Source organism: Quercus lobata, chromosome 2, assembly GCF_001633185.2.
Source record: "Quercus lobata isolate SW786 chromosome 2, ValleyOak3.0 Primary Assembly, whole genome shotgun sequence".
In the NCBI taxonomy this organism is placed as follows: domain Eukaryota; kingdom Viridiplantae; phylum Streptophyta; class Magnoliopsida; order Fagales; family Fagaceae; genus Quercus; species Quercus lobata.
The window spans coordinates 78234721-78251913 of NC_044905.1; the positions used below are offsets into that span (position 1 = coordinate 78234721).

The following is a 17193-nucleotide window of genomic DNA, read 5'->3' on the forward strand; positions in this document are numbered from 1 at the left end:
AGAATATGTGTTGATCCCTCACCAGCAGGGTTTAGATGTTGGTATCTGCTCACAGGATTGTATGTGAGAATATGTGATGTGTATATGTGACACTGTGTTCTGATCAATTATATGTATGTGTTTTCTAATGATTTTAAGATGTGATTACCATTATATTAAGTGATTCATTATATGTTTTGGAATAATTATTTTTGATATCATTGAATGAGTTTGTGAAAAATCAAAATACTCGTGCCTGGCTTGACTCTATTCCGTTGTGTATTCTGTATAATTACTTACTGGATGTGTGGCTCACCCCATCAATTACAATTTTCAGATTAAAGTTTAGTTGGGGAACAGAATCTTTGGATTGCTTCGTAAGGTGCAAGGTAGAGCGTGGGAGTTTTAGGCGAAGTCAATAATATTTGAAGTCTTAAAAGATTATTAGTTATTTTTTTTATTATTCCGCTTTAGATTTCACTATATTTTGGAGATTATTCTAAATTTGTGGAGTTTGGATTTTTGTAAGTGGTTTTATTTAAGAGTATTGTTTCTTTGGAGTTTTAATTTATTTTGGATTAATTATGTTTATGGAGTTATATAAGTTTAGCAGATTAGTCATGCATCTAAATTCATGTTCCATGGATTTGAGTTGTGACATCTTCAATATATGAATGCCACCTTTTTTGCATGGATCTTAGTACGTGACTAACTAATGATGGACGGCTCCCAGTATGCGACTAACACACCAACTTGAAGAAGATGTTGGCTGCAAAGTTCTTCACTTTATCAATAATGAAGATCAAGAAGCACTTGGTTACAAAACCCTAAGGCACAAAGACACAGTAGCTTCTTTCAGAGAGAATAAGGCATTGGTCACTTTTTTGCGTATGTTCTCCTTGTATTCTCTTATGTGACGGCCTCTAAAATAAGACTTTTATATGTCTAGGGTTGTGAGAAAAGAAACTCTACACATACATGTCAGCATGGACCGAAAATCAGATCTGAAAATCTGAATTTCGTAATTCTCGATAGATACCTCGATAGATAGTATTTGTCAAGCCTCATTAAATCTTGATAGATAGCTATCTGTCAAGCTATTTGTCTAGCTTTAGTGAACAACTTTTCTTTACTTGTTTCTTGGTCCAATATTTATGGATTTAATATTAGACTTAAACAATATGTTTCTTGAAGTATTAAACACATCCTAGATCTACCCAAATACAAGTAAAGTGCGTTTTGTCAAAGGATTAGCCAATTACACAAAATATGTCCTTAACAATCTCCCCCTTTGGCAATCCATGACAAAACCATAACAAACAAATGAAATATGAGAAAAGTCATAAAACACTCAACTCATATTCACTTGTTGAATACAATAAAATCTATCCTAACATAAACTCTTGAAAAACTTTGTAAGGAAAGAGTTTATGGCAAGTAGACTTTGATAACCTGTATTTCTGAAACACTTTAAACAAAACTCATCAATGTATCATTTTGTGAAATAGAAATAATAGATTGTATACAAGTAATAAGAAACATGTGCATAAAGAGAAAAAAAAAAAAAACACATGTAAGGGTAGGTGAAAGAAACATACATCAGCATATAAAGAAGATAAGTACAATGTATGTCAATAATGATCATAAGACCAGTGTACAAAAAGGAGGTAAACACTCCCCCTAACAAGATGAAATACGAATCCCCCTTATAAAGACATGTATTTCTCCCCTTAACATGTAGAATCTTAAAAAGAAACCGCATTTTCTCCACATTTTCTCCCCCTTTTTGTTATGATTGACAAAGGATACAAGAAACTAGAAAGCTTCACTCGAGAGATATAAAGATGATCAAAGGGGCACAAGAAATCCATATAAATGCATGAATGTAATGAAACAAGATGCTATGGATGACAAGATAAAAGAAAGATGTAAAACATATGAAAAACAATGCATGCAAGAGGATCTCGATTGATCCACCAACTGTCGAGAGGCTATCAAGGATCTAAAAGAAATCTCAATCGATCCACCTAGTTGTTGAGAAGCTATCAAGATTGTGACAAGAGGAAGTTGAAAAGCTCGATAGATAACCAAGTGTCGAGGAGGTGTCGAGATTGCTTAAAAACAAATTTTCAAGTAGGGAAAAATATAAATATGAATGCAATCAAGCATGCAACTCAACTAAGGATCCAATCAACATTTTAATTTCTCAAAATCATCTTTCAATAAGAATTTTAAGCATATAGATCACACACACACACACGCATACACACACACAACAAATCTAACCAATTTTATATTTCAAAAATGAGTCAAGACAGTTTAGTGAGCATACATTAATACATGTAAACCTTGTGATAACCAAATCACATTGTACCTACACATGTATCAAGAGTAGCAAAGAATATTGCGTGTTGTGTGTGAAAAACATTGCAAGATTGCATGAGTATATACATGTTATGACGATTTAAGATATGAGAAAATCACTTTAACTCATACACAATTATAATTGTTTGATGGGGACTATCACCTTTGAGGTACATTTTATAACTCCCACATCTCCTAAAATACACGCTTGTAATCATATTTAAAACATTTTGATCTTTTTGCTTTTTATTTTTTCTTTGCATATTTTTTCTTTTTAAGCAAATAATGCATGGGCATATAAAAGAGAGAAAAGAAATACCCAATTATGTCAAGCATTTGACATTCTACTTTTGCTATGCCGAAACATACAAATGTCATTTCATGATTGGCAGGCAATAGTGGTGAGATGGTTATTTATTCTTTTCTCTTAGGATTTTTTAGTCATTCCCATAAAAAAAAGTGATACAAGTGTTAAGTACAAGAAATCACTTAATCTTATTTATCATAAACATGAGCCACAAAACTCACTTGCTTAGTTGTGCATAGAGATACTCATCTAAGCTATACAAAGTTTAGAAAACTTTGTTTCAATGGCCATCCAAGGTACACAAATACTAATGTACACAAACACACACCGTTTTTGTATTTTTTTTTTATTTTTTCTTTTTATTTTGAAAAACAAACAAAATGAAGACTAAACAACCAAACAAAAACAGACAAACATCATGAAAGCATGAAAGAAGGATGCATATGCATGAAGGCATGATAGAATGGTGCAGATGCATGAAAACATGATTCCAAAAGCAGACAAGAAATCAAGTAAAGAAAGCCCTACTTTAGACAGAAAGAATTAAAGCAGAGGACAAACAGAAAAGACAAATAAGTCTTAGGTTTCTTTCTCACCCACATAGCACGAGTCTTTGGCTGTGAAGATAAAATGCACGTGTCCTAGTAAATCTACTAAATGACATAGAAGAATTAGAACTCTCCTAAAATTGAGTTAAAAAGTTCAAAACTTTTAATAACTATCCAAAAAAAGGTGTAGGTCCTTGAGAGGAAACTTATGACCGTTTGGACAATTGCTTATGAGGATACAACTTAAAGCAATTAGGACGAATGTGTCCAAAAATACCATAATGGTGACAAGCATGATGTCTAACAAAGGATTTAGAATTAGCCAAATCAGTTTTAGATTTCATACCTTTATTACCTTTCTCAGATTGGAGCATAAAGATGGTCTTTGATCCAGAAGTCGTGGAAGAGGAAGGGCCGGAGGAAACAACATATCCTAAACCAGTCTTATCAGAACTAGGCTTCTGGGCACTTAATACCTCATCAAGATTTGTACTAGACATCCTTTCTATTTGAGTTCTAGATTGACTAAGCTCTACCTTAAGATTCTTGACCTTTTCTTCTAATAAGGTGTTCTCCAAAACAAGAGTCTCAACTAACCTTGTAGTCTTATCTAGTTTGACTAATAGATTAGCCTTTTTTAGTTTTTACCTCATTAAGAACTTTTCTACAAAAATGAGAAGTCTTTTCAGATTTTATAAATTCAGTGTATAGCTTATCATAGGCTACTTGAAGGGTCATCTTCTTGGGTACTTCATCATCAGAAGAATCCTCATTGTCATTAGCATTCTCCACAATCACCTTATCGATTGAGGCAATAAAGGGTATAACATGACTACATTCATCCACATACTCATCAGAAGAGTCATTCTCAGTATCACTCCAAGTAGCAACCAACCCTTTATCTTTTGACTCCTTGGTTTTTTCCTTCACAAGGTAGTTTGGGCACTCTATCCTCATATAACCAAAACCTTTGCACTCATGGAATTGGATGAGGGGTTTCTCATTCTTGCCCTTCCTTGTGGATTTAGATTTCCCAGGAGGTTTGCTCTTATCCTTTTTCCTAAATTGAAGAAGCTTGATAATCTCATTAGTTATGAAGGTTAGATCCTTATCCTCATCACCATCTTCTTCTTCATCTTCACTTTTATCTTCATTTTCAGAGTCCTCAATCTCTTTCTCTATACCCTTAAGAGCCAAGTTTCTACTCTTTCCACTTTTTTCCATTAAACCTAATCCCATCTCATAGGTTTGAAGATTCCCTACAAGCTCAGTTAAAGGAAGTTGATCAATATCCTTTACTTCTTCAATGACAATGATCTTGGCATGGAATCTTTCAGATAAGGACCTAAGGATTTTCCTCACAATTTTGGATTCTGCTATAGATTCTCCAATGTTGAAGGCAGAATTCACAATATCCATGAGTTTAGCATAAAACTCATCAAAGGTCTCATCCTCCTCCATCCTTATTTCTTCAAAACTACTAGTGAGTCTTTGAAGATTCACAGTCTTTACTGCCTTGGTACCTTCATAGGTGGTCTTAAGAATGGTCCATACTTCCCTGTCAACTTCCATAGATGATATTTTCTTGAATTCCTCATTAGCCACCCCACAAAACAAGGCATTCAAGGCCCTACTGTTGAAATTTACCACTATGATTGTTGCATCATCCCAATCCACTGGTGCTTCCTTTGGCTTAATCCAGCCAACTTCAATAGCTTGTCATACCTGTTCACCTAGAACTTGCAAAAAAACTTTCATACGAATTTTCCAGTACGCATAATTAGTTCCATCAAATAAAGGATGAATCAAAAGAGATTATCCATGATCCATGACAATAAAGGTCAAGGATCACACTCAGGAAATATCACTTGTTGGGAAATTTAGACCCGGTTGATAGAATTAACAAGTTTTAAACCCAAGTTGTTAATTAAATTTATTATGAATAAACCTTGTTAAAATATACTAACATCAATATCATGTCAAAATCATGCAGCGAAAAAAAAAAAAAAAAAGATATGATGACCTAGGAAAACTAATGAAACAAACTAGTTTCACAGTAGAAAACCTGGAGGGAAACCTTCCCGAAAAGCAATCCACTATAGTAAAGAGAAGTTTCAAATCTAGTACAAAACCTTTGTCCCTAGACTCTACAATCTCTGTAGATAAATTTACAGCAGAAACCTTCTACCGCTTTAGAACCTCTGAACTCTTCAATATATGAACGCCACCCTTTTTGCATATATCTTAGCACGTGACTAACCAATGATGCACGACTCCCAGTACGTGACTAACACACCAACTTGAAGAAGATGTTGGCTGCAAAGTTTTTCACTTTATCAACAATGAAGATCAAGAAGCACTTGGTTACAAAACCTTAAGACACAAAGACGCAGTAGCTTCTTTCAGAGAGAATAAGACATCAGTCACCTTTTTGCATATGTTCTCCTTGTATTATCTTATGTGACGGCCTCTAAAATAAGCCTTATATATGTCTAGGATTGTGAGAAAAAAAACCCTACACATACATGTTAACATGGGTTGAAAATCAGATCTGAAAATCTGAATTTCGTAATTCTCGATAGATATCTCGATAGATAGTATCTGTCGAGATATCTGTCCGTAGGTGTCGAGCTATCTATCCCGCTTTAGTGAACAGCTTTTCTTCACTTGTTTCTTAGTCCAATCTTCATAGCTTTAATACTAGACTTGAACAACATGTTTCTTGAAGTATTAAACATATCCTAAATCTACCTAAATACAAGTAAAATGCGTTTTGTCAAAAGATTAGCCAATTACACAAAATATGTCCTTAATAATACTTGAAAAATACTGATTCCATTTTCAGAAATAATTTTCTTTGTATAAGCCATTAGCAAATAGCAATAGTTATTTTTGCCTAAGGTATGGAGGAGTCTTTCCTATACAGCTATACTCAAGTAGTTTGAATTTTATTATGTTTTGGGACTTGGGACGGTGATTTGTTTAAAACATTTGCATGTGTTATGTGTTGGCATGTTAGGGACAATAGTTATCTCCTTCGTATATTATAATATATAGTTTTCTACAGTATTGCATGATAGTGGAAGCAAATAAAAATGAAGCGAGTGCATGTGAAGAAAATATGATAGCAAGAGTGAAATAATGTGTAGCAAAGTCCGTATGACGTTTAAATATTAATCAAATTATTCTTTTTTTTTTTTTTTTTTTTCTGTATTCTACCTAAATATTGTGAGATTTATATATTATAAAATATTTGATAAGTTACTTTGTTCATAAGTATTATTTATTATTCTGACAAAATTTATATATATATATATATATTTATATATTATGAAATATTTGATAAGTTACTTTGTTCATAAGTATTATTTATTATTCTGACAAAATTTATATATATATATGTATATATATATAACCATAGATTTTCAAGCTTACACAAATTTTTGCAAAATCTCCAATGGACTAGGCTTCAATTTTTTATTTCCCTTTGCTATGGGCAGATGCATACTATTCTCCACCTTGCACTCTGAGCCCAAAAGATTCCTCCCCATGTCCAATAATTCTTAGAGTTTCTGTTTTAGAGCTTCTGCTTGTTGATTGAATTCAGGGTTAAAAGCCTTGTTTTGAACATCAACCAATTCATTAGTGGCTAATTTCCTTGATTTTGTAGCGGAGGTTACCAAACACAATTATATTCATTCCAGAAAATCATTTTGGAGCACTTTAGTTTGGATGAATGGAATCCTTTCAACGGATACGTGCAGCAGAACATGATATATTGATATTCTAAGAGTCAGTTAACGATTCCTCATTAACAAAAGCTTGATCAATGCTTTTCAAGTACTAGATCATTATTGCCTTCTCTATTATTTGTCCTAGTTGTAATGGGCGCCTTTAGCTTGATGGAGTTGAACCATTGCCACTGGGTAGTCTAAAGTCTGGACTGTTTATGGAGAATTTATCATCGCCTTTAGCTTGAACAAACCCTCTTGCCTTTTATGGAAATATGGCTGCCCATACATTTGTATATGGGTTTTTTGGAAAATAATATCATTTTATTAATTATTATTAAAAAAGGTTTTGGAAAAACTATTTTGGAGAATACCCTTCCCTTAAAATCATGTTTTCAAAACACAATTTTATTTAAAATTTTACTGCTAGTTGGGTAACTCTCTACATGGAACTCATGTTTCCAAAACAAGATTTAGTATAAAATTTTAAATTCTATAATCCATGCAAGGTAAATTGTGTTTTTACATTGAAAATCATGTTTAAATTGTAAAATTGTGTTTCAATATAAATTTTGAAAATTTGATTTTTACTCTGAATTTGGGTGAGGGTAGGTGAAATCTAATAAGTCGGCATGGAGAAAATTTTGCACTATTAACTGAAGTGTTTTAGAGCCTGTTTGGGTAAGCAATTTCCACAACTCAATTCTCAGTTTCCATAACTCATAACTCAAAAATGGTGGGACCCATAGCAAAAAGGTTGTTTGGCCAAATGATAACTCTGTTTCCATCACTCAATTCTCTGATTTTTGAGTTATGAGTTATGGAAACTGAAAACAACAAAAGGCTGTTTTCAGTTTCCATAACTCATAACTCAATGGCATTTCCGTAAATAAACACACATGAGGGACCCACAGCCGCAACTTTTGACCACCTTTTGACTTTTTTTTTTCTTGGGTTGGCTGTTCGTTCTTTTTTTTTTTTTTTTTTTTTTTTTTTTGGTTGGCGTTGGCTGTTCGTTCCTCCTTTTTTTTTTTTTTTGGGTTGGCGTTGGCTGTTTTTTTTTTTTTTAGTTCGTCTGTTCTGTTCTATTCTTTTTTTTTTCTTTAGTACCTAGACTCACCAAACTTAGTGGAAAAAAAAAAAAAAAAAAAAAAAAACCCAGACGAACAGCCAACCTGCTGAAAAAAAAAAAAAAAAAGCTGCACTGTGACAGGCGTGGGCCCTCCAAATAGTGTGAAAAATAGTGAGTGATGGAAACTGAGTGATGAAGGCAAACGGATGTAAAAAATTGAGTGATGAGTTATGAGTGATGAGTGATGAGTGATGAGTTATGAGTGATGAGTGATGGAAATTGAGTGACGGAAATTGAGTGACGAAAAAGGCTTACCCAAACAGGCCCTTAGAAACACAATTTCTAGGTAGACATTTGCCCATCTCAGCTCTGGCTACATCAACAGAATTTGGGGTGAAATCATATTTTTTAAACATGATTTCAATGCTTAAAATCATGAAGATGCTACTCTCCCAAAAAATAAACAAATAAGCTATGTTTTTAATAATTATTAATAAAATTATATTATTTTTCCAAAAAACAAAACCCTATTTGCACCTGCTACATGGATTACATTTTTTGTTGCTTCTAGGAGCATCCACATCAGTGAAGTTAAAATTTTTAGTATTTAACACCTCAAAAAGCTACTTCATCAATTTTAATACACAATTTTACAACACACTCTGCATCAATTCTCTTATTTTTTCCATCAACTAAACCTATTAATTTTTTTCTCACTTCCTCTCTACCACAAAACCTAAGTAAGTGATAAAATTAACCTAACTAAGTGAGCTACTAGTCTTGGCAGTTCACTGTAGCAAGAAGGCAAAAAAATTTGCCTTAGGCATCATTGAAGCTAGGCACTAAATTGGAGTTTGAGGATAAAGCTATTTTACCACCATGGTCTAGTTCTAACACCTAAAGTGGGGTAGATGATTGTATTCTTAAAGTGACCAACACAACAAAAGGCCCTAGGCATAGCCCTCCCATGCTACTTCCACAAATTCCTCAAGCTTCCATTTGTGAACCTAGTATTTCCCTTTCCTTACTTATTGCTTGGTTTCCATAAGAAATAAGATGGATGGCTTCTAAGTAGGCCAATAATTTGGGATGGAGTGAGTATTAAAAAAAGTTTTTGAGAAAACTATTTTGGAGAATAGCTTTATCTTAAAATTATGTTTTCAAAACACAATTTTACTTAAAAATTTGCTGATGTGGTAGGAGCTAATAAGGTAACTCTCTACATGGAATTTTTTTTTTTTTTTTTGATACAATATAGAAATTCTACTGTAGCTTAATCTAATTATATATATGTGTGAAGCTTACTTTTAGAGACTTAAACTTTAGCCGTTGCCTATTACATCTTACAAGCACTTATACTTATGGAATGACCATCGTGCTAAGGGTGTGCGGTGGTTACATTGAATTTCTGTTTCAAAAACAAAATTTTAGTGAAATTTTTTAAATTTTGCCATCTATGCAAGGTAAAATTTGCTTTTTTACATTGAAATCATGTATAAATTGTGAAACTGTGTTTTGAAAACAAAATTTTAGTATAAATTTGAAATTATATTTCTACACTTTAATCATATTTGAAAACACAATTTCATAGCAATTTGTGAATTGTGTTTCAGTATAAATTTTGAAATTTTGATTTTTAAACTGATTTGGGTGAGGTAGGTAAAATTTAATAAGTGGGAATGGAGAAAATTTTGCACCATTTACGGAAGTGTTTTGGAAACACGATTTCCAGCAGAATTTTAGGTGAAATCATATTTTCAAAACATGATTTCAATGCTTAAAATCATGAAGAGACTATTCTCCACAAAAAATAAAAAATAAAATAAAAGCTCTATTTTTAATCATTATTAATAAAATTATAATATTTTTTCAAAAAAAAAAAAAAAAAATCCTATTTGCACTTGCTACATGGATTACATTTTTTTTTTTTCCTTCTAAGTTGGATACCTGAAAAACGTAAGGCATTACCCACTGGGCCATGTCTTTATCTGGTATACCATTCTTTATTCGGATTATCAATAGAATTTCTATCTTTATCTTTCAAAAAAAGAAAAGAAAAGTGGGATGCTCGAATAACCTGACTAACACAACAAAATTCCTCGAACTTCCCCATTTGTGAACCTAGTACTTACCTTTCCCTACTTATTGTTTGGTTTCCCTAAGAAATAATTAGATGGATGGTTTTGCCTCTCTGACATTTTTTTTGAGCTGGAACTAACTGTAAAGGAATTGCCTAAGCCTCTACACTTCAAGATATGATCCTTGATCAAGGCTCCATTGGAGGCCCATTAGGGCCAGCCCTCCAAAAGCCCCATATATAATATCAGTTTGCACAACAGGCATGTCTAACACTATATTATCGACAAACACTCATTGGGCTTGATTAATTCTTCATTTGAAACACCTTTGCGTACTACTTGCTCGGTATTATCCCGCCTTGTAAAGAGGGTAGACATTAAAGTAAAAACGGGTCTAGGAAAATAAAGCAAAAGTAAAGTTGCTTTCATTGTTTTGGACAAGGTTTTTATACTCGGACTGTTCATTGAATCGTAAAAGAGAGAGGTTCAAGGTTTTTGAGGTCGAACTGAGGTTGAATCGGGGTCGAACCGTGATGACGTCATAATTAATTTAATAATTAATTAAAACTTAAATATAGATATTAAATTTATAAAAATTGCAAAATTGACAATATATCTATATATGTGAGGGAAATTTAATGATTTTCAAGCATATATTTAATAATTAAATAAGAAAGTTAATAAAATAAAATAATAACGATGAAAACATTAAAATTTATGATTAATTTTTGAAGTAAATTTGAATATCTTTGAAGGATTTTAATTATAATTTTTTTTATTCCTTGTAAGAGATGGATAATTTAATTAAGTAGAATAAAATTGTAAAAAAAAAAAAATTGCTAAGGGGTTGGACCGCACGATTCTCACCAGTTTGTGCGGTCCAACCCTAGTTTTAGCGATTCACGAAATTAACAAAAAATTCGGTTCTTTAGGCTTAAAAAACCGGTTTTCACAGTCCGACCTCCCGGTCTGGTCTGGTTCTGAAAACTATGGTTTTGGGTAGAAGGATTAGGAATATAGAGTTTCAATAAAGAATTAATCAATATAACTTTTAAAATTCTTTTAATCACCAAAATCTTTTTAGAATTCATATTTATGTTAAATAAAAATGACACGGTACTTATTTATATGAATCAAGTTGATTGTGGGTTAAGCCAGTCCACCCGCAATTGACCCATTTATTAATTGTGTTATGTCTACATGCTTTGATATGAATCTATTTACACTAAACACTAATCTGCAAAAAAATTGTATCATGTTCACAATTGAGTGCCAAACTTTACCATCCTTGGTTTTTCTTTATAGAAGTTCTTCAAATTCCACTTTGTTACCAAATCCTTATATTCCTTTTATTGTTATTTATTGTGGATTTTGGTGCTACCTATTGAATTTGTGCAATATATTAAATTGTTAGCTTTGGACTTCATTGAAAATCATTTAATTAATTCGTTATTCCGTTGCATAGGTTGGAGGGGTCTAAATAAGATTTTTCAGCAACATCTGATAAAGAGACTTCACTTAAAAATGGAAATCCTTTTTGCAATTGGAGATGTATGCAAAATACATAAAATAATAATAATAATTATATCAAATGTCCTTGTGCTCAAGAAAGCTCTAAAACAGAGTAGCATCCAAGAAATGGATGTAACTACAATACACCAAAGATTTTTTTGTCACAAATAATTTCAATAAGGAACTTGGCGGGGGAGGATGTGGCACTATTTTTGAAGGGACTCTAGTTGATGGCACTAAGGTTGCAATAAAGCGCCTTGATGGTTTTAGTCAAATCAAAAAATCATTTTTAGCTGAAGTTGAGACAATTGGCAACATTCATCATATCAACTTAATTGGTAAGACTGATTGGATTTTGTGTTGAGAAATTTCATAGGCTTCTTGTTTATGAATACATGTCTAATGGGTCTTTAGATAGATGGATATTTCACAAGAATTATGAGATGTTGCTTGATTGGCAACAAAGAAAGAAGATCATCATTGACATAGCAAGGGGACTAACTTATTTACATGAAGATTGTAGGTTAAAGATAGTTCACTTGGATATAAAACCCCATAACATCCTCTTAGATGAGAACTTTAATGCAAAAGTTTTTGATTTTGGATTGTCTAAATTAGTTGATCTTGACCAAAGCCAAGTTGTTACAACCATGAGAGGGACCCCTGGCTATATGGCTCCAGAATGGTCAAGTTCAATAATTACAGAAAAAGTAAATGTGTATAGCTTTGGAGTAGTACTCTTGGAGATATTGTGTGGAAGGAGAAACTTTGATCACTCTCAACCAGAGGAAGCAATGAATCTACTTGATTTATTCAAGAAAAACATTGAGGAGGATCAATTGTTGGATATGGTTGATAAGTACAGTGAAGATATGCAATTACATGGAGTAGAAGTTGTGAATACAATGAAAACTGCAGCATGGTGTTTGCAAAAAGATTTCACAAAGAGACCATCTATGTCCATGGTGGTTAAGGTCTTGGAGGGTGTTGTAAATGTTGAATCTGGCCTAGATTATTTCTTCTTGAATCCACCTTTACCAAACACAAGAGCTGGAGTTGATAACCAGGAAGTTCATGTTGTTTCTGCTACTACATTGTTGCCTTTAGTTTTATCAGGACCACGGTAACTGTTCACTATACCATCTTTTGTTTCTTCTTGACAAATGAGGTAATTTCCATACTTATAATAAATTCTCACGTCCATTGACAAATATTGGTAGTTCAAATTTTGATGGAAGCTTTCAAGATGAGTCATGCCTATGGTCATTTATTGGCAACAGCCTGGCTTCTTAATTTGTTAACTTCTATTTGACGTTGTTCAGTGATGCAAATGAGTTTATTCTGTCATTGACACTGAAATTAAAAATTGTGTTGTATGATTTTTTTAAAGAGAGGAAGAGTTGTAGACTTTGTTCAGTTGTTGTATTGTTGTGTTTCGAATCATATGTGTAATATATAGTAGTATTGTTTACGTAAGTTTGAACTGAAGTAGCAGAACTTAGATTATACTGTAGTTGTGTGCGCTGGATAGTGTCCCAGTCACTGAGGTCCTTGCCGAGGAGGCATTAATTGTACCACTACTTGTTCTGTTTGCAACTTAGGTAATGAATCCATTATTTATATTCTCAGAGACAGTAGATTTGCTAAATCCTTTTGGTTTCAGGAATTTGTGCTCTAAATTAAACAAACCATGTAGGTAGGTGGCAGAGACCAAGAGATTGGGACTTCTTCCAGCGTCGTTGTTGAGTGCTGGGATGATCCTAGCTTCTAAGTTGTTCAAGAGTCTTGAAATAGAGTTGTATGCTAAATCTGTTGTGGACTTTAGTCAACTCCGATTCAATTCTTCTTCTAATAGATCTCTCTCCTCTCCTTTATGTGATTTAGCAATACAGTCTGAAGCATGTCCTCTGTGAAGCCAATCACCGCGCTGATGTGTTGGCTAATTTTGGATGTAACCAAGAAGAGAACATAGACTTTTTAGTTAATTCAGTTGTTCCTTTTGAAATCGTTTTGTACCTTAATCAGGATGCTATTGATTTTTTTTTTTTTCTTTTTTAATCTACTATATGGAATTCCTCATATACATTCTAGTATCCTGAAGCAGCTAACAAACTTTTTTCAGGCAAGTTAATTTATGACAAACAAATCTTTGGTGTATTGTAGTTACGTCCATTTCTTGGATGCTACTCGGTCTTAGAAGCAGAGGTTTCTTGAGCAAAAGGACTGAAGGACATTTGATATGGTTTTTTTATTTTTGACATGTATAATGCATAGATGTCCAATTGCAAAAATCGTTGATTCTCAAAAAAAAAAAAAAAAAAGAAAAAGAAAAAATCGTTGTTTTGAAAAGTTTTTTCATGCAATGTTGCTGAAAAGTCAGATTTAGTTGTGGCGGAATAACGAATTAACTGATAGATTTTCAATTCTGTCCAAAGTTTGTTTTTGCTTTGTTTTTTTGTTTTTGTTTTTTTTTTCCTTTCTAATTTTGACATGTATAATGCATAGACGTTCAATTGCAAAAAGAGTGCAACTTCTGTCCGGATGGGGCGTAAAATGCCTATTTTATGCCCTTCAATCAAATTGCACCACATCAGCTTATTGCAAACTAAAAAAATAAATCTCACCGCACATAATCTTGCCTCTAACAATTCATATACCAACAAAATTGTATCTTCCTCCTAGAGCATCCACAATAGTGGATCTATAATTTTAGTTATTTAACACCATCAAAACTTACTTTATCTATTTTACCTATACACATGCTGTTTTAGCTTTTAACACAATAAAATAATATAAATATCACAATAAAATAATATAACCACTATAATAAAATAATATATCCCACCACCTCTACCTTCAGCCACAACACAGCCACAGCCACAGCCACAATCACAACCACACATGCCCAGCAAGGTGGCAACCACCACCACCACCACACACCCCAGCAAGGCAGCAACCACCACCACCCCACCATCACACATAACCCACCAAAGTAGAAACCACCAACAAAACAGGAAAAAAAAAAAAAAAAAAAAAAAACCCACCGATCACCAATAAACACCAAACCAAGCACAACACCGATTGGAGAAACCACCAACAAATACCGATTGCAGAAACCACCAATTGCTGAAACCACCGATTGCAAAAACCACCAACAAACCAGCAATCAACAGCCCATCCCATGCCCACCAAACATTAAAACCACTAATCCGGCCACCCAATCACCATACCAACACCGATTCGACCACCTAAACACCAACCCACAGTCCATCCCATGCCTACCAAGATCCACCAAAACCCACATCCCATTCGACTCACAATCCCCACGTCGTCACCATCGCATCACCCACGACCACTAGAAACCCACAATCTTGTTTGGGCCGATGACATTGGTGATCGGTGGCTTGGGTCGGCTTGGGCCAGTGACGGAGAGAGAGAGAGAGAGATGGGCGGCAGTGGTGGATCGGAGGCGTGGGCCGGTGGATCGTGTGTCAGCGGAGGCTTGGGTCGGCTTGGGCCGGTAACATTGAGGCGGGGGGAGACATTGAGCACTGAGTGACCAAGAGAGAGAGTGATTGAGAGAGAGAGGCGAGAGTGACTGAAAGTCTGAGAGAGAGGGAGGAATTTTATTATTTTAATCACCAGCCCTGAATAAAATAATATATTTTTTTTTAGCTCTCATGAGCAGTGCACATCTATAGATAGATGTGTACTGTAGCAATGGAGCTAAAAAAAATAGATTTAGCTCCACTACTAGAGTATCATTTTAGTGTTTGTGGAGCTAAAATTTAGCATTATAGCTTTATACCACCACTGCTGCAAATGCTCTAAAGAACCAACCCAATCTCCAAGCCGTCAGAGATGTTGCCCAAAACCTCTAGAGATGCTGCCAAAATCCACGAAAAATTCCGCCATAGAATTTGCTCATATCCTGAAGAACCATCGAACCTACAAGCTGCCTGAGTAGCTGAAACTGCCAAAAGCCACTCAAGACATCACCACTGACCTCTATGTTTCTTTTTTTTTTTTTTTTTTCTTTTTTCCAATTTTCATTATCCAAAGTACAATCCTTTTAATTTTTCTAATTTTGCGCATGTGGGTTATAAAGATATATATCCAATTGGGGTTGTGTGTAAGTTTGAATATGGGTTTTGCTCAAGATTTGCATATGGGATAAAGTTGTGGATTTCAATGAGGGAAACCAGGTCTTGGTGTCTCTACTGTTTGTAGGTGATTAAATTTTGAGGCTTTTGCTTTTGCATGTGGGTTTTGGAACCAAGTTTCTTGGTCCATTGTGGGGTTTGTTTTTGTTTTTAAGGTTTTGTAGAATAAAATTTAGAAAGAGGAAGAGAGGTCACTGATAACATGACCGTTGCCAACATCAACACAGTGTCCATTGTTTTTTTGTTTTTTCAGGTTTTAATGAGGTTTTAATTGGGTGTTGACGTGGCATTATACTATTGGTGTTGTAAACCAGGTGATTTACGCCACATCCGGACATAATTTAAGCTCTTGCAGAACTTATTTATGGAAAAGTTTCAAAGTTAACAATTTGATATATTGAATTGAACAAACACAATAAGTATCACCAAAATCTCCATAGCTAACTATAAAATTATCAATAAATAAAGAATAAGTATCATCAAAATCTAAATTCAATAAATAACAATAAAACTCATAAATTTGTAACAAAGTGGATTTTTGGAGAACTTTTTAGAAGTATTAGCTTTGCTGCAATTTGGGTTAAGCAAGCGTTGAAGTATAACAAGTATTGAGTAGTCCTTAGACACAACATAGCTGTGCCAACTTTAAATAGTCATATTTTACTAATTTCAAATTCTAACGGGATTATTTAAAGCCCTAAAAGTTACTTTCTAATGAAACAAAATTCACTTAAAAATTAGTTGTGTTGTAAACTTGATTTGAGCTGGTGCTATTATTTTCTTTTTTTTCTTTTTTCTTCTTTTTTTAGATACAATATTTTTCTCCCTTTAAGGACTAGATGGATACAATTTGAAGACTAAGATGATAATGTTATTGTCAATCACATTTTCTTTTACTTAATTTTATAGTAGATTTTATATTTTATATTTAGAATTTATTTTTATTATATTTTATATGCAAAATTACCAATTTCGTTACAAAAAGTTGCCAATATAGTTTAGCTTTACTCTTTACGTGATATGGTCAATATTAAGCAGGATTTTATGAAATATGATTTTGATAAAAAATCTTATTGCAAAAGAAAACTTCATTTCACCACCTCCTCACTCTCCTCAAAGCCCCTCACAGACCAATCACCCTTCCCCTTCATTTTCTTCACCAAAACCCGATTCCGTTTTCGGAGCTCCGCCTCCGACACCCAAACCCAAACCCAAACCCTCCCAAAATCCGCTATGCAACGCATTGCCCACAAGCTCTGCTCCTTAGGCTTCACCGAAGATTCCCCAAACCCAAACCCGAGCCCAAATGCCGGAAAAATCATCATCCCCCTGCCCCACCAATTACCCAAACACCGGGTCGGACACACTCTTGGTACGAGCCGGTCCACTCCCGAGAACCCGGTTCCGCCATAACCAAATACCACCAACTGAGACGCGAG

General features: G+C 33.9%; 1 protein-coding gene across 1 annotated transcript; it reads left to right on the forward strand.

The window, feature by feature from the left end:
• The first annotated feature begins 11986 nt into the window (after nucleotides 1-11986).
• LOC115974399 (G-type lectin S-receptor-like serine/threonine-protein kinase SD2-5) lies at nucleotides 11987-13559 on the forward strand. Its single transcript, XM_031094748.1, has 2 exons — nucleotides 11987-12759; nucleotides 13288-13559. The coding sequence occupies exon 1, from the start codon at nucleotides 11987-11989 to the stop codon at nucleotides 12716-12718; it is 732 nt and encodes a 243-aa protein (XP_030950608.1). The 3' UTR covers nucleotides 12719-12759; nucleotides 13288-13559.
• Nucleotides 13560-17193: the final 3634 nt, after the last annotated feature.

Coding starts and splice junctions, on each gene's coding strand:
- LOC115974399 (XM_031094748.1), top strand. CDS start 11,987: ATGTCTAATGGGTCTTTAGATAGATGGATATTTCACAAGAATTATGAG.